The sequence below is a fragment of the Thalassophryne amazonica genome, chromosome 20 (genome assembly GCF_902500255.1).
Source record: "Thalassophryne amazonica chromosome 20, fThaAma1.1, whole genome shotgun sequence".
NCBI classification, from domain to species: Eukaryota; Metazoa; Chordata; class Actinopteri; order Batrachoidiformes; family Batrachoididae; genus Thalassophryne; species Thalassophryne amazonica.
The window spans coordinates 47,960,220-47,985,340 of NC_047122.1; the positions used below are offsets into that span (position 1 = coordinate 47,960,220).

A 25,121-nucleotide genomic window follows, 5' to 3' on the forward strand; every position below is an offset into this window, starting at 1 on the left:
GGCGGCGCCAAGGGGGGGGGGGCCTCTAGCCCCCCAATAATGAGCTAAGCTCCCCCTCGCCCCCCAATAATTCTGCCAATAATGTGAATTGGCAATAAATCTTTGATATAGATGATTTGTGTAAGGTTGATTCCATGCATTGTCTTGAGCACCATTTCAATGAATTCAGTTTGTATACCTATGTGCCAGTTTACTGAACTTGCAATCATTCTAAGTGATGTGTGTGTGTGTATGTGTGTGCATTGATACCACATTTTAGAGGAGCACAGGTGACTAAAACATATACCTTGGTATTTATAAAGCAATTTACTATATATTGTTCATTTAAACGACATTTTGTGGAGCTCCTCCAACTTTTACCCCAGCTCCCCCCCCCCCCCCCCCCCCCACTGATGCTGTGCAGAGTGGAACAGTCTCTTGTATTTTCCTATTGAATTCTGATATACTTTCAGGTTCTGTTGTGGTTCCTGCTCTTTTCAATGCTTGCATGGAGTGGGTGTGGGAGCTGTAGAGTTCAGCAACGTATATGCCAATATTGGTGAACAAAGGTTCACTGACCTTGACTTTGCAGATGATGCTGTGATCTTTGTGCAACCCATGAATGCCCTGATTGCAGTACTTAAGAAGCTGAGTGAGGAGTACTAGTTGCATTATGAGGGAATACCAGCTATTACATTAGACCATATGGTGTGCTCTAGTACTGAGGACTCCAGTAACTGAAAAAAGTCAAGCAGATGTCCATATATCACCTTGATGCAGCAGTTAGATGCCTTCTTTAAAGTGGATATGACACATAAAGACAACATAGTCTTATTACATGTAACAAAGGTTATATAATTCGGTCAACCTAAGCATTTTGGGAAAATGGACGCAATTCTCCCATTATATATAACATTTGAACGTCCCGTCACTGAAAAATGTGCACGCCCCGTGATCAACTTCCTGCTGAGCACCAAGCCTAAAATACGTCACTACGTGTAGACCGTATCGGCTTGCGCGCCTGGCGGCCGTTGTTTACACTTTGTTTAGCGGCAGAAACTTTGATTAAACACAGCTCTCAGGGACTTGTTTGTCGATATGCCTGACCAGTGTGTCGCAGCATATTGTACAAACACAAGGCGAAAGGTTGTAGCCTTTTCAAGTCCAGGCAGATTGATCGAAAGCCGTGCTGTTGTGCGATGCACAAAATGTCAGGCTGCCGCTCCCGCCGCTTGCACACACGCATTTGCTCCCAACAGCAGACACTTTCCTCTACCGTCTCCATGTTCTCACTGCTCACAGGAACACATAAAATGTCAACCCCAAATAATATGTTCACAATAAATGAAATGGTCAAGGAACGTACGTAGTAAACACGGCGGCGGCACGTAAACACGGCGGCAGCATGTTCACTGTTGTTTGCGGCGGTCTTTTTCGAAACTTTCGCTGTTTATTTCCTATTCTTTCGTGAAAATAACTTAACTAAACATGGATGAATGCAATGCCAGACACTCGAACACTTCAAAAACCCGAAGGTAATGACGGTGGTCCGCAATAATAGCTCCACTGTCGCGGCTCTGGAACAATAACAAAGGCAGTAAACAGACGCTCGAATCAAAAATGCTATAGAGTAATTAGAGTGTTATAAACAGCAGCACCAAAAATCAAAGCCTCCCTTACCATTCCATATTCTGCAGCCTTTCAAAATCCATCGGAATTGGCACGTCTCTTGCCTCTGCTTCGGCTCCGCCATAAGCACCGCTGGCATTATTTTCGCTGCCATAATGCTCCTGGTTTGAATGTTCGTCCGAAAGATACGGCTGCAATCTGTAGGGTCTAATCACTGCTGCGACATCCTCAGGATCCAAGTCAGAAATAATCCACACTTGAAGAGGAGTCAGAAAAGTTCTTGATCTCGTCACTGTCCATGCTGAGGTCCATCTGTTCCTGTTGTTAATCTAACAGACAAAGACGGGACTCTACACGCTGTGATGTCATGGCATCACGTGACCGCTGATGGAATGCTACCAGCGCGCTTTCCAAGAAACACACTTTTGAGAAACTGTACAAACTTTATTTCTCAGTGATAATAATTAAAACCACTTTCAACTTACTATACTGTATGTATATTTTGATATTTATATCACTTTAACCTAATTTTTTAGGTGTCATATCCACTTTAAGGAGGTGGGGATGAACTAGTTGTTTTCCTGGGATCCAGGCCAATACTTCAGTATGGTGGATGTGCCGAGTCCGACATGCAGTGTTAGTAAATGTTTCCTGACCTGACACATTACTCTGTGGTCTTCCGAGCATATCTGTGATTAGTTGGCCATAATCATTGTTTTTGTCATCTCTCTGATGGGTTTGTTTTCACTTTTCACCCTAATGATAGCTTCCCTCGCTGGCAGTGACAGATCTTTGGACTTTGCAGTGGCAGTTAACAGGACCGCATTCCAAATGCAAATGCAAGACTTGATGTCCACTCTAGACTTCTTGTTTGCTGATTTATCAATGAAGTACTGATGAAATCACACACACCCGGTCACAAAACAACTGATACCCCGATTATCCCACTATATTCTGACCCTTAAAAATGGGAGACCATATAAAAGTGCTATAACTCATACACTTTTCAACTGATTTAAATGTAACAGTCTTCAAAATAAAGTTGTGTTAAATAAGGTATCGTTGAAATGCTGAACTGATACAATTTGTGTTATAATATGTTTTACAGGCAAGGTTATGGAGGCTGGTCAACAGATAGCTTTGGGCCTCAGTATCATGGCTACAGTGAATATGGCTCCACTGAGTCTAAGGACATCCTGGATATTTCAAACTACACCCCACAGAAGGCCAAACGACAACCTTTCCCTGAAAGTCTCTCAGAATCCTCCTCTGACTCCTCCCATCTTGGCTCTATAGCCCCTGGTGGTGGGCCGAGCTCCGGAGGTAGCACTTACAAACAGCATGAGCCTGTGCCTGCCAGTGAGGATGGTGGTCAGTCCAGCCTGTCCAGTTTGGAGAAGCTGATGATGGATTGGCATGAGAGTGCTTCAGGGCCTTCTTATAACTGGAGTCAGAATGTACTCTTCCAGGGTGGGGGAACTAGCAAACCAGGCCGTGGACGCAGAAAACGAGCTGATATACACTCAGAGAAAGAAGGTGGTTCTGCTTTTCACTCTGATTCACCATCCAGTCCATCCCCAACAACTTCTTCTGGGCCTAAGCGGGGAGGGGGTGGCGGACGACCCAGAGGTTCTCGAGGAGGTAGATGTGGTTTTTCTCCATGTCAGAGAGAGAGGCCGGCGGGGGCCAAAGGCAGGGCTAAGGCTGCTTCTACATCAGGAATGGGAGGAGCAGGGACCGTTGGAATTCCAGAGGGATCTGGGCAGTTCCAAGAAGGGCTGGACTATTACAGCGGGGACAGTAGCAGCCTCTCACCCTTATCCACAACCAATCCTGCACCACCTGCTAGTTACCTCCAAGAGCCCTGTGAGTACCCCTCCCCTTATTCTGCCCACCCTTCAACACCTTCCTCTGAGGAACGATATCCAGCCTTATACCCTGGCGAATCCTCCGCATCCTTGTCACCCAGTGTCTCATCGCCACCTTATCCTCCGAAACCCACCCCTCCACCACCCCAGTCTTATCATCCTGTCCCTTCCAGAACCTTCTCCCCCTCGTGCTCTCCTTCACCACGGTTAACAGCACACTGTGGCACCGCACTGAGCCCCTCACACCGACCTTTTCCAAAAGACCCACAGTTTTCACAATATGACTCCCCCAGCTACTGCAGCTCCCCCTACTGGTATGGACAGACATCGCACAGTAGTAGCCCCAGTCCACACTCGCACAGTACGCACACCAATACAGTCACACACACACACAGCAACCTGCATACAAGTCCTCACGGAAATACCCACAGTAATCCACTTGCAAGCCCGAATGCAAACATGCACACACATATGAACCCTACCCCCCATGTGCATGAAACACACCAGCTCCACTCAAACCTAAGTTCACACACTAACACACATATGCAATCTCACCCGGGCTTGCAGCTCCAGAGCAACCCCCAGACAAATAATCAGCTCCATCAAAACACAAGCACCGACCCTAACCCAAGCCTTCACCCGCATTCATCTAATCTGCTCTATGAGGAACGTAGCCCTCCTTCCACTGTGCCCCCACACAAGCGGGACCTGACCCCACACAACATGAGCACAGGTCACCAGCAGGGCCTGTCCTCTCACTCCCCATATCCTAAACCTCCCCTGGACTCCTCGCTCCATCTAGAGGACTCTGGGAGCTACTCCCTGTCCCACCAGTCCTACCAGGGCATCGGACACCGTTACCCCTCCCAGGCTGCTCAGGGAAGCGGGGTGCTATGTCAACTCCTCGACCCGGCCAGTGATGACAGCTTCAGTGTCACCAGCCTGTAATTACAGGTAAGATTATTCAGCCACTCTATAAAATACTAAACTTCCATACAAATCAAGGACCAGCCCTGCTGTAATGCACAGTACACTTTGCGATATTATATAATATATTATAAATATACGAGGGCTGTCAATAAAGCATAGGTCCTTTTTATTTTTTTCAAAAACTATATGGATTTCATTCATATGTTTTTACGTCAGACATGCTTGAACCCTCGTGCGCATGCGTGAGTTTTTCCACGTCTGTCGGTGACGTCATTCGCCTGTGAGCACTCCTTGTGGGAGGAGTCGTCCAGCCCCTCGTCGGAATTCCTTTGTCTGAGAAGTTGCTGAGAGACTGGCGCTTTGTTTGATCAAAATTTTTTCTAAACCTGTGAGACACATCGAAGTGGACACGGTTCGAAAAATTAAGCTGGTTTTCGGTGAAAACAACAAGGAGGACTCCCACAAGGAGTGCTCACAGGTGAATGACGTCACCGACAGGCGTGGAAAAACTCACGCATGCGCACGAGGGTTCAAGCATGTCTGACGTAAAAACATATGAATGAAATCCATATAGTTTTTGAAAAAATTAAAAAGGACCTATACTTTATTGACAGACCTCATATATTTAATTTTTGAATAAAAGAGAAAACAAAAAGACCACAGCCGGCTGGGGCCAAAGGACAAATATATTAAATTATGAATGCATTACTTGATATTTAATACAATCAAAAAGAGGCAAATATTGATTTACACTCTGAATTCCTAAACAAACCATTCCATATATTCATTGAAAATTGATGACTTAACAGCTTAAAAATTTAAATAGTGCAGTCTTTGTATCATTATCATAAAAACAATCAGAGATTTAACAGGGGAGCATGAACTACTGTGGGCTAAATGCAGATTGAAGCAAAATTTTTAATTAGTTTGATTTAAACAGTAATAATAAACATCACAATGCGGCAAGGCTGTGAAGATTCTGCAGGCCATCATCCATTATATAAAGGCTGTGTTATCAAAAAATATACAATATGACCATATTTTGATAGAGATAAAAGAAAAAAAAACATGGGATGTTCAAAAATGGTAGTTAAAACTGAAGTATAACAACAAAAAATGAACAAAATTCCTATCTTGTGGTTAGGTTTCTGTCCATGTTGCAAGATCTTTGTGCAGCGTTGCCAGATGTTGAAGACCAAATTGTCAAGCAAATTGCTTAAGCAAGAAACTGAGCTGTACATCAGGATACTGACATCATGCTGATGACAGGGGCCATGCCACGAGATCTCAGCAGACATGATTTGATAGTAACAGCAGATCCTGGATGAGTTTTCCATAATAAATAACTGGCATATTTAATATAAAACAAGTAATTGGGCTGCAGTTTAATTGTTCAGTCTTACCATGAATTAGATTACTTCAGTAGAAAATGTGGAAACCAGGTGATTTAAACTGCTTAAACAGGTCAAGTATTAACATAGAATTTTAACTGGATGTACTTTTGTACGTACATTTACAATGCAGCTGCACAGTTTTGTATATGCCTGGTCACGTCTCAAAAGCTAAGCAGGGTTAGAACCTGACTGGTACTTGTATGGGAGACCTCTTAGGAAGACCAGGGATTGTGGTATACATCAAGCCTCCACCCATCAGAAACGTGAATGGTCTTTTAAATACTCATGACGTGACTGACAATTTATTTATTGTTTATTTGTTTGACTTAAACAGAAAATGTTTTATACATGTTAAATGCAGAAGGTAAAATAATTAATGAAATTGCTAGATACCAGCGTTGGGACAAAGGTACTGTCAAGTCAGTCTCAAGTCATCAATCTGCAAGTCCCAAGTCAAGTCTCAAATCTTGCAAACAGTTGGTGGTCATTATTACTTAAGATTTTACTTGGGACTTGCTGATTCCTGACTTGAGAGTGACTTGATGGTGACTTTGTCCCACCTCTGCTAGATACTGTTGGGAAGGTGTCGTAGCACGGACCCACAACAGGGGGCGCAAATGAACGGACAATGAATAAACCAAAAGGTAACAATTTAATGTTGTGACACTACACAACGAAAAGATACAGAAAATATGCACAGTCAATTAGCACCAGGTGACGTGTGGCAGGCTCGAAGATAGGAGACCCCCCCGACGAGAGAGAAGCCGTACTCCACACGGCTTCCACCACCAACGGCCTGAAGAACACCGGAGCCGCCAAGTCCCGAATCCCCAGGTGGCCTCTGTCCCCGGCTGTCGACCCTGGTACTGCTGGCAGAGAGCAAAAAAACAGGATGTGTGAGTGTGAGTCCGCACACTCAGTAATACACAGTCCAACACTGATGGGAGGGAGCACCTCCACCTCCAATCATACACTTAAGCAGCTCCTGTCAGTCACTTATCTGGAGGGAGTGGGAGGCGAAGACGTCGCGGTTCCCACAATACGCAGCTCCAACAAAACTGTCCCACAGGAATAAACGGCTGCAAACAGAGATCAAAACGTGGATTAATCCAAATACTGCAGAGAAGGATTACCTCAGGAATGGTAGTCGATTTCTCGGTGAGGAGGTGGAGTTGCAGTCCGGCTTTTATGGTGGTGATGATGATGAACGAGTGACAGCTGGTGCAGGGGATGAATGACAGCTGTCACTTCTTCTAGGTCTGGCGCCCTCTCGTGCTTGGAGCCCGCACTCCAAGCAGGGCGCCCTCTGGTGGTGGTGGGCCAGCAGTACCTCCTCTTCAGCGGCCCACACAACAGGACCCCCCCCTCAACGGGCGCCTCCTGGCGTCCGCCCAGGCTTGTCCGGATGCCGTGCGTAGAATTCGGCCAGGAGGGCCGGGTCCAGGATGAAGCTCCTCTTCACCCAGGAGCGTTCCTCAGGTCCATACCCCTCCCAGTCCACCAGATATTGGAAACCCCGGCCCTTACGACGGACGTCCAGGAGCCTGCGGACTGTCCAGGCAGGTTCCCCGTCGATGAGCCGGGCAGGAGGCGGCGTTGGTCCCGGAGTACAGAGGGGCGAGGTGTGGAGTGGCTTGAGACGGGAAACATGAAAGACGGGGTGAATCCGCAGTGAAGCCGGGAGTCGAAGCTTCACTGCGGCCGGGTTGATGATCTTGAGGATCTTAAATGGTCCGATGAATCTGTCTTTCAATTTAGGGGAGTCGACACACAGAGGGATGTCCTTGGTCGAAAGCCACACCTCCTGCCCAGGCTGGTATGTGGGGGCCGGGGAACGCCGGCGGTCCGCATGGGCCTTAGCCCTCGTCCGGGCCTTTACCAATGCAGAGCGGGCGGCCCGCCACACCCGGCGGCACCTCCTGAGGTGGGCCTGGACCGAGGGCACACCGACCTCTCCCTCCACCAACAGGAACAATGGGGGCTGGTACCCCAAACATGCCTCAAAAGGGGAGAGGCCGGTAGCAGACGAAACTTGGCTGTTGTGGGCATACTCGATCCAGGCCAGATGGTGACTCCAGGCCGCCGGATGCGCGGAGGTGACACATCGGAGGGCTTGCTCTAACTCCTGGTTAGCCCGCTCTGCCTGGCCGTTGGTCTGGGGGTGGTACCCGGACGAGAGACTTACGGTGGCCCCCAGCTCCTTACAGAAACTCTTCCACACCTGTGAAGAGAACTGGGGGCCCCGATCCGAGACGACGTCCGACGGTATCCCATGCAGCTGCATGACGTGGTGGACCAGGAGGTCTGCCGTCTCCTGGGCCGTCGGGAGCTTTGGGAGGGCCACGAAGTGGGCCGCCTTGGAGAACCGGTCCACTATCGTGAGAATCACGGTGTTGCCCTGGGACGGCGGGAGGCCCGTGACGAAGTCCAGGCCGATGTGAGACCAGGGGCGATGAGGCACTGGCAGGGGATGGAGGAGTCCCGTCGTCCTCCGGTGGTCCGCCTTACCCCTGGCGCAGATGGTACAGGCCTGGACGTAGTCCCGGACGTCGGTTACCAGGGACGCCCACCAGAAGCGCTGCTGGACTACTGCCACGGTCCTGCGCACTCCGGGATGACAGGACAACTTGGACCCGTGACAGAAGTCCAAGACGGCAGCTCTTGCCTCTGGTGGGACGTATAGTCTGTTCTTGGGGCCAGTCCCCGGGTCCGGGCTTCTTGTCAGGGCCTCCCGGACGGTCTTCTCCACGTCCCAGGTGAGGGTGGCCACGACAGTGGACTCGGGGATGATGGTCTCGGTGGGGTTCGACAGCTCCGCTTTGGCTTCTTCTTCATGCACCCGGGATAATGCATCTGGTTTTTGGTTCTTGGTCCCGGGGCGGTACGTGATCTGGAAGTCAAAGCGCCCGAAGAACAGAGACCAGCGGGCTTGCCTGGGGTTCAGCCGCTTGGCGGTCCGGATGTACTCCAGGTTCCGATGGTCCGTGAAAACCGTGAAGGGCAACGACGCCCCCTCCAGCAGGTGTCTCCACTCTTCAAGAGCCTCCTTCACCGCGAGGAGTTCCCGATTGCCGACGTCATAGTTCCGTTCAGCTGGGGTCAACCTGCGGGAATAAAAGGCACAAGGATGGAGAACTTTATCAGCCTCCACGCTCTGGGACAGCACGGCTCCTATCCCTGAGTCAGAGGCGTCCACTTCAACTACGTACTGGCGATCAGGATCAGGCTGCACCAGAACTGGTGCAGTCGAGAACCGGTGTTTCAACTCCTGGAACGTGGCTTCGCACTGATCCGACCAGGTGAAGGGGACTTTGGTGGAGGTCAGGGCAGTCAGGGGGCTAACTGCCTGACTGTAACCCTTGATGAACCTCCTATAGAAATTTGCAAAGCAGAGGAACTGCTGTAGTTTCCTGCGGCTTATCGGTTGGGGCCAATCTCTCACCGCCGCAACCTTGGCTGGATCAGGGGCGACGGAGTTGGAGGAGATTATGAACCCCAGGAAGGACAAAGAAGTGCGGTGGAACTCGCACTTCTCGCCCTTCACAAACAGCCGATTCTCCAACAACCGCTGTAGGACCTGACGTACATGCTGGACATGGGTCTCAGGGTCCGGGGAGAAGATGAGTATATCGTCCAGATATACGAAGACGAACCGATGCAGGAAGTCCCGCAAGACGTCGTTTACCAAAGCTTGGAACGTCGCAGGGGCATTGGTGAGGCCGAACGGCATGACCAGGTACTCAAAATGACCTAACGGGGTGTTAAACGCCGTCTTCCATTCGTCTCCCTCCCGGATCCGAACCAGGTGGTACGCGTTTCTAAGATCCAATTTAGTGAAAATTTGGGCTCCATGCAGGGGCGTAAACACAGAATCCAACAGGGGCAACGGGTATCGGTTGCGAACCGTGATCTCGTTCAGCCCTCTGTAATCAATGCATGGACGGAGTCCGCCGTCTTTCTTGCCCACAAAAAAGAAACCAGCACCCATCGGGGAGGTGGAGTTTCGGATCAGCCCGGCAGCTAAGGAGTCCCGGATGTAGGTCTCCATTGATTCGCGTTCCGGACGTGAGAGGTTGTACAGTCTACTGGACGGGTACTCAGCACCCGGGACCAAATCGATGGCACAATCATACGGTCGGTGCGGGGGAAGAGTGAGCGCCAGATCTTTGCTGAAAACGTCAGCAAGATCATGGTACTCCTTTGGCACCGCCGACAGATTGGGGGGAACTTTGACCTCCTCATTAGCCGTAGTGCCGGGAGGAACCGAGGATCCTAAGCACTCCCGGTGGCAGGTTTCGCTCCACTGCGTCACAACCCCAGACGGCCAATCAATCCGGGGATTGTGCTTCACCATCCATGGAAAGCCCAAAATCACTCGGGAGGTAGATGGTGTGACATGGAACACTATCTCCTCCCTGTGATTCCCAGACACAACCAAAGTCACTGGTTGTGTCTGATGTGTGATTAATGGAAGCAGGGTGCCATCTAGTGCTCGCACCTGCAATGGTGCCGGCAGAGCCACCAGAGGGAGCCCTACTTCCTTTACCCATCTGCTGTCCAGCAGATTCCCTTCAGACCCCGTGTCTACCAGTGCTGGGGCGTGAAGGGTTAAATCCCCACAAAGGATTGTTACTGGGATTCGTGCAGATTTGCGGGGTTTTCCCGCATGCGTGTTATGGCCCACCCTTAGCCCAGTTTCTAAGGACGGGCGTTGTAGTTTGACCGTTTTAGGGCAGTCCTTCTGCATGTGCTCGCAAGAGCCGCAGACAAAACACTCCCCGCGGGCCAGCCTCCTTTGTCTGATATTTGATTTTAATTTGGCCCTGCTCGTGTCCATAGCCTCCTCAGCAGGGGGGGCTGTAGCCACACGGAGCTCTCTGGCAGTGAAGCGTGGGGACGACGTCACCTTGTCGGAACCGGAAGGGGGAGGGACGGCTCGTGGCCGGTCACGCCCCCCGGCCTGCTCCCGACGATGCTCATTTAAACGGTTGTCTAAGCGTATAACTAAATCGACAAGCCCGTCAAAATCCCGCGGTTCCTCCTTGGCCAGTAGGTGCTCCTTAAGGACCGGGGACAGTCCATTTACAAAGGCGGCGCGGAGTGCAACGTTATTCCAGCCGGACCTCGCTGCCGCGATGCGGAAGTCGACTGCATACTCGGCTGCGCTACGGCGCCCCTGTCTCTTCGACAGCAGCACGTTCGAAGCGGTCTCGAACCTCCAATCATACACTTAAGCAGCTCCTGTCAGTCACTTATCTGGAGGGAGTGGGAGGCGAAGACGTCGCGGTTCCCACAATACGCCGCTCCAACAAAACTGTCCCACAGGAATAAACGGCTGCAAACAGAGATCAAAACGTGGATTAATCCAAATACTGCAGAGAAGGATTACCTCAGGAATGGTAGTCGATTTCTCGGCGAGGAGGTGGAGTTGCAGTCCGGCTTTTATGGTGGTGATGATGATGAACGAGTGACAGCTGGTGCAGGGGATGAATGACAGCTGTCACTTCTTCTAGGTCTGGCGCCCTCTCGTGCTTGGAGCCCGCACTCCAAGCAGGGCGCCCTCTGGTGGTGGTGGGCCAGCAGTACCTCCTCTTCAGCGGCCCACACAACAGATACGTACTGTCATTTAAAAAAAAATTTTTTTTAAGAAAAAAACAAGTTTGGCAGATATAACACAACCCAAGGTTCAGTTAGTCAACATTTGTGTAATGTTAGTCTTTTGGAAGTGCTGTATGATTGTGCTAAAACTATCAAACTTGCAAGCTTGGGCATCTCATAGTATTGAGATGTTTTTAAATATAGTAAGTCCCTTTGGCTTCTCCCTTTTTCACTTTGGGTCACCGCAGCAGATCTAAGATGGATCTGTATATTGATTTGACAGACATTTTACACCAGATGCACTTCCTGACACAACTCCACATTACATGGAGAATGGGCAGGGGCAGTTTTGAACCAGGAACCTTCTGCTTTGGAAACAAGCACAGTAGCCACTTGGCCGCCACACCTGCCCTGAAGATGTGTTAAATATATTTTATAAAATGTTTCATTTTATTGTTTCATGTTCTGTATTGTATTGACTTAGAATAATTAATACTATGATTCTGCACACTTGGATAGAGTAGATGGTTGTATGCATCACTAAAGCTGGTTTGGGAGCCACCAATAAACACAACAAAATCTTTTAAAATAAGTTTACTTTCAGACTGCGGCTGACGACCTGACCAAGGCACATGTCTTAAAGCAGTGATTCATGATTCATTTAATAACACTGGTCAACACGATTTTTCTTGCATGGAGACTTTCAACAGATTTTGGATTATTTGGGGGCGCTGAATCAGGATCTAGTGTTAGTTTTTGCCAATTACATCACGTTTTTGAGATATGAAAACATATTTCTCCTATCAAGCGTTGCTTCAACGCTACCTCTTCGGCAATATTATGGCTCTTGTTCACATTTCGTGAACCTGGTTTAAAAACTATGCTTTTGAAACTGCTTTTGTGCATGATTAGTGGCGTCAAACCAGCAAGCGAATGAGTGACTTTTGCATAATCCATCAATACGGAACATGCAGACTGCAAAAAAAATGCGATGTGATAGAGGAAATCTGAGCTCAGATTCTGATTCAGCACCATAAAATGACCCTAAATCAGGTCTCAAAGTCCATGCAAGAATTTTGTTGTTGTTGTTGTTGGCCAGTGTAATTCGTGTGTTGCCAGAAGTCTCTAGCATCACATAATACAATGCTAACAGCTAATCAGATTTGCATGAGCTGAGTGCATCCTTTCCTTTCGGAGCATTTTATTCTTACAAATATCTATTGTAACATGGTTTGTTCTGTGATTGATTGGACTAACAGAACATCTAATATTTCCATCGAGTGAAATTTTGACACAAAGCTCCATGTGCATTTTTGTTTTATAATACCTATTATTTTGTTGTTTTTAATGGTGACCACCTGGAAAGTTAAATCAGTGCATATTATGATTGTCACTGTGGCACTGATCAAAAAGATTAGTCCAACAGTTCTCTCTTTCTCTCTGTCTCTCTTTCTCTCTTTGGTTTGTTGCAGGTGCATTCATTCCAAGCTTTTACAGATTTGCAAACTTTTTATAAGGAGACTTCTTAATGAGAGACTGTGAAATCAAGGATGAGAATTTAGCTGCCAGCGTTGGGCATTAAAGCTTTAATTCTCCAGCACTGACAATCAAAATGCAACTTATACACTGACGCATGGAAACAAATATGCACACACAGGCACACAAACGTCAACACGCATGAGCATATGAAACCACGACTTTAACCTGAACGTAGAAAGTCATACAATGTGTACACTCAACTCGCACTGCAATGGGGGAATGTTCCAGAGGAGTTGACAGATACCAGATGCTGGCAGAAAGACAAGCCTATTCCGTTTGAGGTTTGAGTCCCGCTGCGTTGCTAGAGAACACCATTTCCCACATGTCCGTATTTCACCCCGTCGTATTGGTCCTGTGCTGTGCATCCGCAGTGTGGACTAATCAGAATCACACAACGCTCTCTTGCTGTTATTTCCTCTGCTTTCTCCCAAGCTGCAAACCTTTGCTAAACCAACAGCAATGTTCTGCACTCGACTCACTTAAGCCTACGTTTCTGTCTCGTGCCCCGACCCGGGCCGCATCTGAGCTCAAAGCTACAGTTCCGTCTGTGCATTCTCCTCCTCGTGTTGTGTCCCATAAAAGAAAAGTGGACTAAATCAGTTTCTGCTCTTGAAACACCAGCATCTGTACATATGACTCCAGCTTAAAGAGAGGTGGGGGGGGGCCCTGTTGGCTCTGGGGGGCCCCTCATCGGCAGCACCCTCCTCAGCGTTTCTGCTCTGAGGAAGGCGACGACTGCAGCATGGAGACTCGACATCCTGTGTTTTGCTGTTTTAACTACAAGGGAAAGAGACGCTGAAATCACACAACGGCCCCAAAGAAACTTTTCTGTGTGTGGGATGTGAGAGAGAGAGCGAGAGAGGATGGTGAGTTTTGTGTGATTGCGGTAATGCATGCATTTGTGTGCGCGAGCGGGTGCGTGTACCTGTGGGGTCAACATGAGCAGACGTCCCCGGACACCAAACTCTTGGTGGGACTACTCTTTCTTTCACTCTCTCCCTTCTTTTGTGGTCTTGTGTTGTTTGGTGGTTTTTGTGATTTAAAAAAAAAAATGTATCTGTCTGTTACATATCATGTATGTATCTGAGGTGCAAAATATTTAAATACATTCTGTTCTTGCCATTGGTAATCGTGTCTGTAGGATCTTTGTGCGTGCGTGTGATTTAGAGCCTCCTTTTCAGTGTTGGGCTCTGCCCAGGCTGTCTGAGCGAGAGGGTTCAGCTGAGGACACACTTTGACAGGGAGCGAGAGGAAAGGCGGGAGGAGGAGGAGTGGATGGCGGGGCGCAGGGGGATTTTTGTTAAAAAAGGGAAAAAAAGAAAGAAGCCAGACAGAAAATTAGAAACGAATGTCGGGTTGAGCTTCAACCAGATAAAGTGCATGCTTCCCACCAACCTTTAACGCTCTTAGTTTTTTACATTGTCAAAATAACATGTTATATTTGTAAAAAATATTGTGCGTCTGCTGCTTGTGCATCATGCATGTGTGCCAGAGAGGGATAGATAGAGAGAAAGAAAGCAGATGGGGAAAGTTGACTGGCTGCATGTGGTGCACGTTTTGCCAGCAGGCTGATTAAATAGACTCAGACAGAGCCAGAGGAGTTGTTTGCTGTGACATTCCGCTGTATGGTGGAGGGTGACGGGCTGCGCCAGCAACGCTACGTGACAGAGCGGCTGCAGAGAACACGCTCCACTCTTTGTGCTATAATTGAACGAGAAATTAAACCCGCCCAAATTAAATGAAATTACCACCAAAGTCTCAGTTTGATGCACTGATCTGCTAACAATTAAGGCAGAACCAAACTCTATTTAATCTCTGTCAAGCAAGATAAAAAGTTGGTTTGTTTGCAGGATTAGTCAGCAAAAGGCTGCATTAAAGCAGACACTTTGGCAAAATGGGCTTTTATGTACTTTTTTGAAGATTTTTGGGGGGGTTGGAGGGGGAGTTATGTTATACACCTTCAAAGCAACACACATGGTGTTGAGACCCTGCAAAAATCCTTTAAAAAGCATATGTTGGACTTAACATCATGTATCTCTTTGCAAATTTAAAGCCAGTGTTCGTATATAAATGATCAGGGCAAGGCGAGCATGCTTTCATTGTTAGTCGGAGGGGTGTTATTTCAAAAAATTTGGAAATCTATAAATGTTTGCATGGAATATGGAAACATACACAGAATAAACCATAGCAGGATAAATTTTGGGTCATTTGGTTCCAAAAACCCATATGGACGGAGTCAGTGAAGATATCGGGTTCAAAAATCGCCAAAAATATCGACGAAAATGTCATATCTTGAGAACCGCTGCACCTAGAGACTTGAAATTTGGCTCCAAATGTTGCTTGACCACAAGTTTATATTCAACTTCTATAGTAACAATAAGCCTATCTGGTGTTTTTTAAGAGTAATTGACAAAAAACCTAATTTCAATACATATGTTAAGATCAATTGTAACAAACAAAATCTATGTAGTTTTTATTTCAGGAACATCAGTTGCGTATAATCATCACATGTAAAGAATGACATGGCCACAATGAACTAATTATAAGCAAAAGAGTGGTTTTCTATGTCAACAGCACATATATGACACATGCGTTAATTGAAATTTTCAAATGCTCCGTCCATATGGGTTTTTGGAACCAAATGACCCAAAAATTATACTGTTATGGTTTATTCCATGTATATTTCCATATTCCATGCAAAAATGTATAGATTTAAAATTTTTTTTGAAATAACACCCCTCCCTATTGTTAGTCATTCAGATGTGACAAACCTGTTGCACGCAAATAAGAGACATATCTGAGTATAGCTCAAAGTGGAATAATCACAACCCAGTTTCACGGGGGGGGGGGGTTCGCGCTCCCATCACGAAATTATTCCATTTTTTTTTTTAACTCACTATTACTAACCCTACTCCTACCCCCAACCCTAACCATAACCACCCCAACCCTCCCGCTTCACTTTTAATTTTGTGGAGCTGTTACAGTGAATTTGTGCTCCCGTTACGAAAATGTGGCGCTTTTCGTGACAATATCACAAACCAATAGATTAATGTATATTTTGTGCTGCTGAATCACAACATGCCGGGAGATATGGTAGAAAAAAAATCAATGCAGGCCCATATAAATATGTGCAAGACCCAAGGACTGAATTTGGGAACCATAACATACGAGTTATTGATTTGAAATACATTTTAACTAATTTATTGAATAAATGGATTAACTACAATGTTATAGTTTTCTGTAATTGTAAGTGCAGAGATGTACCTTTTGGGGTGTGATATAAGAATTAATATTGAATATCAAATTGTAATTTAGGATCACTTTTGGATTCAACTTTTGCACTCTTAATATGATCTCAGATAGATAGATAGATAGATAGATAGATAGATAGACACTTTAAGTAAGGAATGCAGCATTTTTTTGTTGTTTAGAAACTACAGGCTGCAGCAGTTACTTTTAAGGCCACGCTGACCCAGGAATGCGCTTCGTCACCACCACTCTCCCCTGAGGGTAAATAAGAAGAAAAGCAGCTCGTGGGGGGGGGGGGGGGGGGGGGGGGGGACTGTGGGACTGGCCTCACTTCCCTTCACAAAGTCCAGACAAAGGAGACCACTCCGGAGATGTTCTCCGGTGTCTCCACGGAGGTCGAGGTGATGCGATGCGGCGCGCGCGGCGGGCCCGGGGTGCGTTCCCCCTGCGCGCGTGCGTACTTCTATTGATCCCGCCGCTTGTCCTCGTGCTTCAGCTCCTCGCGCTCTGGACGCGGCTGCCGCGAGCCCCACGGGCGAAGTCCGGGGAGCATGAAGGGCCAGTCGTCTACTCCGTGATCAGCATCAACCCGGTGAGGAGGTTCCGCCACCGGCTGGAGGAGGAGGAGCAGCAGGAGGAGGTTGTGCGAAGGAAGGAGGGAGCGCGTGCGTACGAGGACGAGAACGAGATACCGTCAAAGGTAAAGTGCGCGCGCGCTTCTCCCGTGTGTGTGTGTGTGTGTGTGTGTGTGTGTGTGTGTGTGTGTGTGTGTGTGACATATCTTCATAGTGTTGTGAGGACAAAAGTTTGTAAAGATAAGTATTTTTAAAGTTGAGAAGTGGGTTTTGTTTTTAGTGCCTTAAACTATGACTTTATTAATATAAGTCTGACAAAAACAAGTGTTCAGGAATGTTTGTGAATGTAACATTTTTCGAATTAATTTACCCAACAAAATGTTTCTTTGTATCTTTCCACTTATATGTGTGGTTTTTTTTTTTAACTCACCTCCAGACTTGATATGTTACTTTTATGCATTACTTAAATTTGAAAAGGAGAACTGTCTGGTGAAATGAAGAAAAGACAAACCGCGTGTCCAGTCTCATGAGGACCGGGGCAGATCACAGGCTTGTCTGGGCTAAATTCCAGCGTTGCAGACCGAACAGTCCGCTCCTAAAAATCGGTCCGCCTTTTGCATCTGCGCATGCATCGTTTCAGACCACAGCAGCATATCTGAGCCAGAGTGGCTTCACCCAAAGCAATCAAATGGATGGGTTTATTAACCATCAGATGATAAAGGTAAAACCTCTTAAATGTGAGTTTTAAGCAGAAACGAGGCAAAATTACGGCAGCAGCGCTCTGATCGCTTCATTCGTCTTTTATGATGAAATAATGCTTAATTTATGTGGAAATGATTGTTGTACAAAAGCTTCAGATATCTGTCGCTGAGATAGATGATGACTGGAGTGCAGTTTGAAGCAGAAACAAGGTGATTATCTGTGAACCGCATCATCAGGGGACCGTTCGGTCTGTGACACCGGGCATCGCAAGTCACATGGGGTTTCATATTTTTCACCACATTAATATTGTAGAGAACACAAGTAATTACACTAACACAAAGAGCAAACACAATATAACTTATACATCCAATTACTACCAATTATTGACACATACCAATTAGGGGTGTAACTATAACTCCGCAATGATCCATATAATACATCATACTGTTTCCAGCAATTATTTAGAAAGTAATCTGTGATAACTGCTTTAAGTTTAAAGGCACAAATTAATCTAAAGTATGAATTATAATCCTTGATGTTATTTGTTTCCAAATTGTATATTTTATAAATCATTTATGATTCTTCTGTGCAGTAGATGACTCTTCATGGTATCACATACTAATTAAAAAAAAACATTGTATTGTATGCCTATTGTATACAATAGGTATCAGTGTGCACATATTGGGACAAACTCTGAATTCATGAAAATTACTTGTGGGGTGCCCCAGGGTTCAGTTCTGGGGACGTTATTGTTTTTTTCTATATATTAATAAATGACGTATGTTTAGTTTCCTGGTCTGTCAGTTGTATTTTGTTTGCTGATGATACAACTGTGTTTTGTAGTGGTGATCACTTGGAACAGACCTTGGACATGATGGAGAAGTAGCTACAGAAGTTTAAACAATGGTTTAATGCAAACAAATTATTGCTCCACTTTGGTAAAACAAAGTGTATCATATTTGGAAACAAGTCCAGGAAATTCTGCAGAAATTTATCATTTAATTATACTGAAATTGAAATCATAACTGATACTACATTTCTTGGGTTTGTTACTGATGATAAATTGAGCTGGAAAACACCTATTAATTTTGTTAAATCTAAAATGTCAAAAGCCATTGCAATTTTGCAGAAAGCACAAGATTTCTTTCCCAATGCTTATTAATTATATCAGTCATTGCACATTACATATATGACCTATTGTATTGAGAGTTGGGGAAATACATATAAAACTACTACTAATCCAGTATTTTTGTTGCAAAAGAAAGCTATAAGAATTATCTGTAATTAATCATATTGCCAGCCAATGAATCCATTGTTTGCCTGTTTACATATTCTAAAATTCTGGGACTTGGTTAAGTACATCACAATACAAATTATGTATAAAGTTAAAAAAGAAACTGTTGCCACAACATGTCCAGGATCTGTTTAAACTGAGGGACTTCAGTTACAATTTTAGAGGAATTTTATTTTTTGAGAAATTAAGAAGCCGAACTACTGCAAAAAGTCATTGTGTTTCTGTTAAAGGTGTTAACGTCTGGAATAACTGTCCTGACAATATTAAAGTACTTGGTACTTTAGTAGGCTTTAAAAGGCATTACAAGAATACTAAAATTGCTTGTTATAGTTTGAAAACTTAGGTTAAGTGTTGTAGCTTTCGGGATTGTGTGTTGTGTGCCATTGTTTGACTGGTTGGGTTTTACAAATTGGGAGTTTTATATATATATATATATATATATATATATATATATATAAAATCAATGAACTCCCAATTTAAACTTTGCTTCTGCCCACACCCTTTTGGTCACACGGGTTCATTGTAGAGTTGTCTTATGAGTTTTTTGTTATTGTTGAATTGTGTGCCAAATAAATTCATTCATTCATTCATTCAAAAAAAGATTGGATACAGGCTTCACAATCCAATTAGCACAATTCACAATGCATTGTTACACCCCTAATACCAGTGACTGCTAACAGAAGATAGCCCCATGGCATGATGGGAACACATACAAAGTAGCAGGTAATGTCTTAAGAACTGTATTTATTTATGACACACGCCCTCAATATCTACTGGATATTTTTCTCAACAAGCTTCAATATCTGTTTTTAAGACATCTGTTGATCCAATAATGATTTCAGAGGAGCTGTAGAATATAAGTCTTTTATGACATTACCGTGCTCTTTATGAAACAGATTGTTTTGAAGCAATTTGCTGCTATTTTCCGCAACACCTTAGATTCCAAACAATTGCTAAATTTTAAAAGTGATTGTTAGTTGCAGCCCTAACTCTGTATGTTAATCAGGACAGATCAGAGGGATGTGACGGCTGTGTGTCATTTCACTTATCCCCACTTTACCCCACAACTTCACCACTATTGCCTTGTCTCCTCACTGCTTATCCACTTACTTGTTCAATCTCTTTTTTTTTTCTCTCACAGTCTCTTTTTGTGCCCAAGGCTAAATTCTCTGTCATTTCTCATTCTGGTGAATCCCCCCCCCCACACACACAGAGCCCCCAAATCAAAGTTGCCATGGTGATCACATGGCTCAGCCTGAGTTGCGTTGAAGGGGGCTTTGTTTTTGTGTGTGTGTGTGAATGTGTGTTACCATTCGTCAGGCATATGCTAGCACCAGAAATAAGGTCATGACCTACGACCTCCCCCTGCAGTGTTCATTTTTGGCCAGCGCTTGCTGGGAGCGTGTGCACGCTCACACACATTACTGTCATTTTCGGTGTATCAGTTTGCCTCCTCCTTTCTAGGTGATACCCAGAGGATTGGAGGTGCAACCGTGGGTGGTTGAAAAGCCGTCTTTTACAGCAGAACTCAACCGCATTGTCACGTATATCACCACGCCACAGGTAGGGCACGTCTATTATTTCAAATCCATAAAAGAAAAAAAAACATTGAGTCAAAATCTCTTAAAATAGGGTTGATAATAAGTTAATAACATTTGGGTTTGGCTCGTTTTTCAACGGTACATCAATAATGAGACAAATCTTTAGAGCACCTTTTCATGTCAGGACAGATCCTTGAAGCACTATTGCATATTTACCTTGAGGGCAGTAGGTTGGAGTTGGAACGACCAACTCTTAATGGACAACTGATGATGCTATCTCAGCCAGAGTCAGATGTGCACAGAAGTTTGGAACTGATTCTTCAGTTTTCTAAATAATAATAAAAAAAGGTTTACTGTTTTATTCTTTCCTTCTCTTCAGTTGACTGTGTCTCAGCAACAGGTTGTTGGTTTGATTCTGGACTACTTAACCTCCAAGGAGGATAAAGAAGTTCCTGAGTGTTGATCTGAGACATTCTGTTATTGGATTTGGCACAGTGTTGAAGTAGAACTTATTAATAAAGGGTTAGTAAAATGTACTGAGAAAAACAAGAGTATAAATCATGTGAAACTTATAATTTATGTGTGGTGGTTGTTAAAGACTACACCCCAGCACACGTGTTGGGACTTAGACCTGAAAAACCTGAATAGTATTCAATAAAAACTTAATTTTTCAAACTTCTCCTTCACTCCTACAACTGCAGGTCTGTAGTGCACTGATGTTGAAACAGTGACGTGCAGTCAGGCTTTGTCAGTATTCTGGCAGCAGAAGTTTGACAAATGGAGCTCGTGAGAAACTTTATAAACTCTTGGAGAAGAGTTATACTTTGAAAAACAAAGTACATCTTAAAAGCAAATTCTGTCTTATACCTAACATGTGGATTTATCACATTTTTTACCCGAGGCCATCAAATATGTCCATCGGGTATTGTGAAGGCTGGCTTTGCGTCCGTCTGTCCGTGCTCAGCATAAGTCCAGTCCTATTACTAACAGAGTCTTCACATTCACAGGGAACATTCTTGGGACACAGACTTTTGACAAATTCAAGGATGGCTAACCTTGACATATTTTCAGGGTTTAAAATATCTCATTCTGTTCCTATTTTTATGGTATGAGCTTGCGGACATTAGTGTGGTGACGCCACTTCCTGGTGCTAACTTCGCTGCTAACTTTGCTTCATTTTTGGCTAAATATAGCCTAACACCTTTATCATATATTATGTAAAAGCTAGTGAGAAATAAACACTTCTAAAACTGAAAACGCTGTTTTTGGAACCTAATAACACCTCTGATGTGATTTAGAAGACATTTCGCTGACGTTAGCGTGCATACTATCTTCCGCTAACTCAAAGCTAACTTCCGCTCTTGTCAAAAGCTCATGTACACACACGCCCTCCTGCAGATGCCATTAAAAGGTAAATATTGTTTATGATTGATTGATTGATTGAGGGGCTTTATTGAACATGTACAAATTTATGTAGGATCTTAATAATTAATTAAACAACTGCAAATTCTAAAGACGACAATGCTCATACGGCCGAGGGTATTTTATCATTGCGTTATATTTTTATTTACCACTACCCTGTTTTATCTATGAATACTTTTCACAAGTTTCACATGAGAAGCTTCCTCACACTTTGTTCTTCTTTAACTTCCTTTTTATTTGTATATGCTAATTCTGTGTGACCATGGTATGTTCCCTGTCAGGTGAACTGCTCCAGGGTGCTCTCTCCAGGTCATGTTCGGTCATCACGCCCTCCTGCAGTTTCACCTCGCTGGCTGCTGTGTGCAGAGGAGTGGCTCCTTCCAGCTGCAGATGCACAGTGTGTTGCATACTCCTTCAGGTGAACACCTCCTCTGTCCGTCTGTGCAGTGCGTGCATGTGCGTGCACCTTGCAGCAATATTTGTGCATCCACGTCACCGCCACAGTTGGAATAAACAAAGCAATGCATATTTAATCATGCATGCAATAATTTTCTCTTCCTTTGCCTGTTTCTGTCTGTTGCTTTTGTTCTTTTTCTTACTGTCTAGCATGGATGGGCGAGATGCAGACTTTCTAAAGACTGTGTCAGGGCTGGGATGTGAAGTTCACCGTCTTGATCCAAGCAACTCCAATGCATCTGGTGGTAACCCAGGCAACAGTTTGGCTAGTAACCATGGTGACAGAGGTGCGGTCAGTCAGCACAGGATGTGGCTACATTGGCGAGCTTCAAGAAAACACAACACAAGAGCGAGACTGGGCAGTGTTTCTCAGACATTGTCAGATGTCATGGCAGCTCTGGAACATCACACAGTGAGACACGCACACAGACGTTTAGCGAAACAGCGCCAAACAAACATACCTTGGAGTCTTTTAACCCCAGCCTACCCAGCAAGCTCTCTTACTTGTATGTTCCCATAGCAACATGGCTCTGCGCCATCTGCAGCTACCATAGCAACAGTTAAGTGAGTGAATCACGCACTGGCCCAGCTGCATCCGGCAGCCACAAGAGGGCGCAACATATCTACAGTTTGTCTGCATGTTGACAGTCATTGTTAAAGACATGTCTTAATCAATTTTCTGGGATATGATAATTCAGCCCTGCAATTGCATATAAACAGCTACGCCAGCAATAATGCTGCACAAGCATTTGTTTTTATTATATTCACATTTTTGCCTAAATTGCATTTGCCAGTGTGTTTCTTGGAAAACATTTCCCCTGTGTGTTGCAAACTAAATTCTTAGCCATAATGTCAAAACATTTTGTAAGCCAATGACGCTTCAAAAAAATAAAATAATGACAACCTTCTAAATACCAAATAATTTACAATAAAACGTTAAAGACTAATCAAAATGTGCTGTTTGACTAATCCATTTTAAAATGCGGTGACTTACGCCATGGTTTTACCTCATTTTAATAATGAATTCACTGTACATGGGAAATGATCCAGGTTGTCTTTGGTGAATCAAGCACTGGGCTGTTTATTTAATCTGGAAAGGTCTGTTAATCTATCTACAGACATCTTTAATAAAACAGACACAATTTTCTGTCACAGTTTATTTTCTTTTAATTAACATTTGGATTTTTGAATGTGGCCTTTTGTTGAAGGGAATAAATAAATAAATAAATAAATCTCCCACCGAAAACACATTTGTGCAGAAACACTGGGGTGCTTAAAATTTTTGCACAGCACACTGCCAGAGTTGGACTATATGTGAATATGGTGCTTATTAGGCTTTACTGTAAGTTAACACACGCTGTTCTCATTTCTGTATCTTTTAGGTTGACTTTCTGTATGCTGACCTGCTCAGTGCTGAGTGGCGGGTTTTCCAGAACTGGATTGAAGCAGAAACACTGCAAAACATCCATCACCTGGTTGTCACCGTGCATTTCCAGTGGGCAGGGTTCGAGGTGGGTGGAACCAGTGAGGAAGTGCTTCGCTATTGGTTTAGTCTCCTGAAGGGTTTCCAAGCTTCAGGACTGAGGCTGGTCCACAGCTCTGCAGGAGAGGGACACAGAGTCCTAAAACAGACTGTAACAGATGCTCACAGCTCTTACACGCTCAGCTGGGTCAACATGAGACACTGACAGAAAGCCATAAATGGACCGTTGAGAGACTTCATAGCTGACATGACAAAAGGAAGAACATCAAACCTAATTGTTTTGTGGAAGGAGACATTTATAGTGGTGTTTTTCATTTGCCTTTGTTTTCAGCTGCATGCAACTAACAAGCATAAACGTCTTAACATGGCGTCTTTCTTGTGTGGAGATGAACAGAACAAAATGAAGTCATTAAATAGGGCAAAATGCAACAATGTTTCTAATGAGCTGATTTTCATTTCCAGAAGAATAAAAATTAATCATGCGGTTTAAACCAAATTATAGCAGCTGCAGTTAAAATATGCAATAGTTGGTCCAAATCACATTTCCTTTTTTAAATGTTTGGGATTCCATCCATGTTGTGATTATATTATAATGGAACATCATTTCTGCATTCGGTTTGTGACTGATGCTGTTTAGGTCCATCTATAGTCTGAATTTATAATTTTCACAAGTAACGTGAGCACCAGGACGAATTCGGGCCTGATTTGCTCAAAACCACTTCAGCACACAGACGTGAGTAGCCCCAGGATTGGTTTCAGATAACAGACCCTCCACTTTATCAGTTTAGCTGCAGAGACCCATAGAATGAGCTTTTCAAATGATGAGTTACTGTATTTGTGCAATTGTCAAAATTATTTTAATGTGCAATACAGTTTATTACAATACATGAGAGTTATAGTTCCATATGTAATGTTTCAAGACACTTTCCATTACACAGATCAAGCAGAAAACATTTTTTTCATACATATGCTTGCCGCATAGTCAAATGCCAAATAAAGCCTGCAGTTGTTTTAATTTATATGTTGTAGGCCACATTTTCATGCCAAATCGCTAAAAATGTTTTCTGGCCTTCTCCATTACAGGTTCTGCTGCATACAGATAACAAATTAACATTCCTTTTGTGGTATTTGGGAGGCTCAGCTCAACACTTTGTTTTAAACACATTCTGTTGTCTGTGATTACACATGAATATTTTTCAAATTATAAACTGTATTTTAGCTGACATGGCTCATGACACACTGCCACAAATGTCTTGAGTGGGGAAAAAACTTGACATGCAGCAGAGAGGTATGGCAGATATAATCATGTTTAATATTTGATAAATTATGTGATACTTTTTTACTAGCTAATCTCATATGTATGCATGAGTGTATATTTCTCATTAATTACATGTGTGATCATTCAATAGATTTGTGTGATGCGTTCCATAAACATATTTGTTTATACATGATTAAAGTAAAA

General features: G+C 44.5%; 2 protein-coding genes and 1 long non-coding RNA gene across 5 annotated transcripts in view; 2 read left to right on the top strand and 1 right to left on the bottom strand.

Moving 5' to 3' along the window:
* Positions 1-14,066, top strand: part of ahdc1 (AT hook, DNA binding motif, containing 1) — a 45,333-nt gene extending 31,267 nt beyond the window's left edge. For all 3 annotated transcript variants that reach the window (XM_034160166.1, XM_034160165.1, XM_034160164.1), the window contains exons 5-6: positions 2,717-4,430; positions 12,871-14,066. In XM_034160166.1, the coding sequence (XP_034016057.1) occupies positions 2,717-4,424 (1,708 nt within the window). In that variant the 3' untranslated portion in view covers positions 4,425-4,430; positions 12,871-14,066. The remainder of the gene's footprint in view (positions 1-2,716; positions 4,431-12,870) is intronic.
* Positions 2,039-25,025, bottom strand: LOC117501321. Its single transcript, XR_004558009.1, has 3 exons — positions 24,896-25,025; positions 7,975-7,980; positions 2,039-2,050 (listed from the first exon to the last, which is right to left on the bottom strand). It is a non-coding gene; the product is annotated as an uncharacterized LOC117501321 (long non-coding RNA).
* Positions 16,502-24,717, top strand: LOC117501320 (methyltransferase-like protein 24). The gene is made up of 5 exons (XM_034160171.1): positions 16,502-16,886; positions 20,222-20,320; positions 22,002-22,138; positions 22,327-22,588; positions 23,559-24,717. The coding sequence occupies exons 1-5, from the start codon at positions 16,596-16,598 to the stop codon at positions 23,862-23,864; spliced, it is 1,095 nt and encodes a 364-aa protein (XP_034016062.1). The 5' UTR covers positions 16,502-16,595; the 3' UTR covers positions 23,865-24,717.
* Positions 25,026-25,121: the final 96 nt, after the last annotated feature.

Bases quoted from the DNA above. Each gene is read 5' to 3' on its own strand.
- LOC117501320 (XM_034160171.1), top strand. From the start codon at position 16,596: ATGCGGCGCGCGCGGCGGGCCCGGGGTGCGTTCCCCCTGCGCGCGTGC. The intron at 20,321-22,001 runs GTAGGGCACGTC...GTTCCCTGTCAG, and splicing joins CGTATATCACCACGCCACAG to GTGAACTGCTCCAGGGTGCT. The intron at 22,589-23,558 runs GTGAGACACGCA...TGTATCTTTTAG, and splicing joins CAGCTCTGGAACATCACACA to GTTGACTTTCTGTATGCTGA.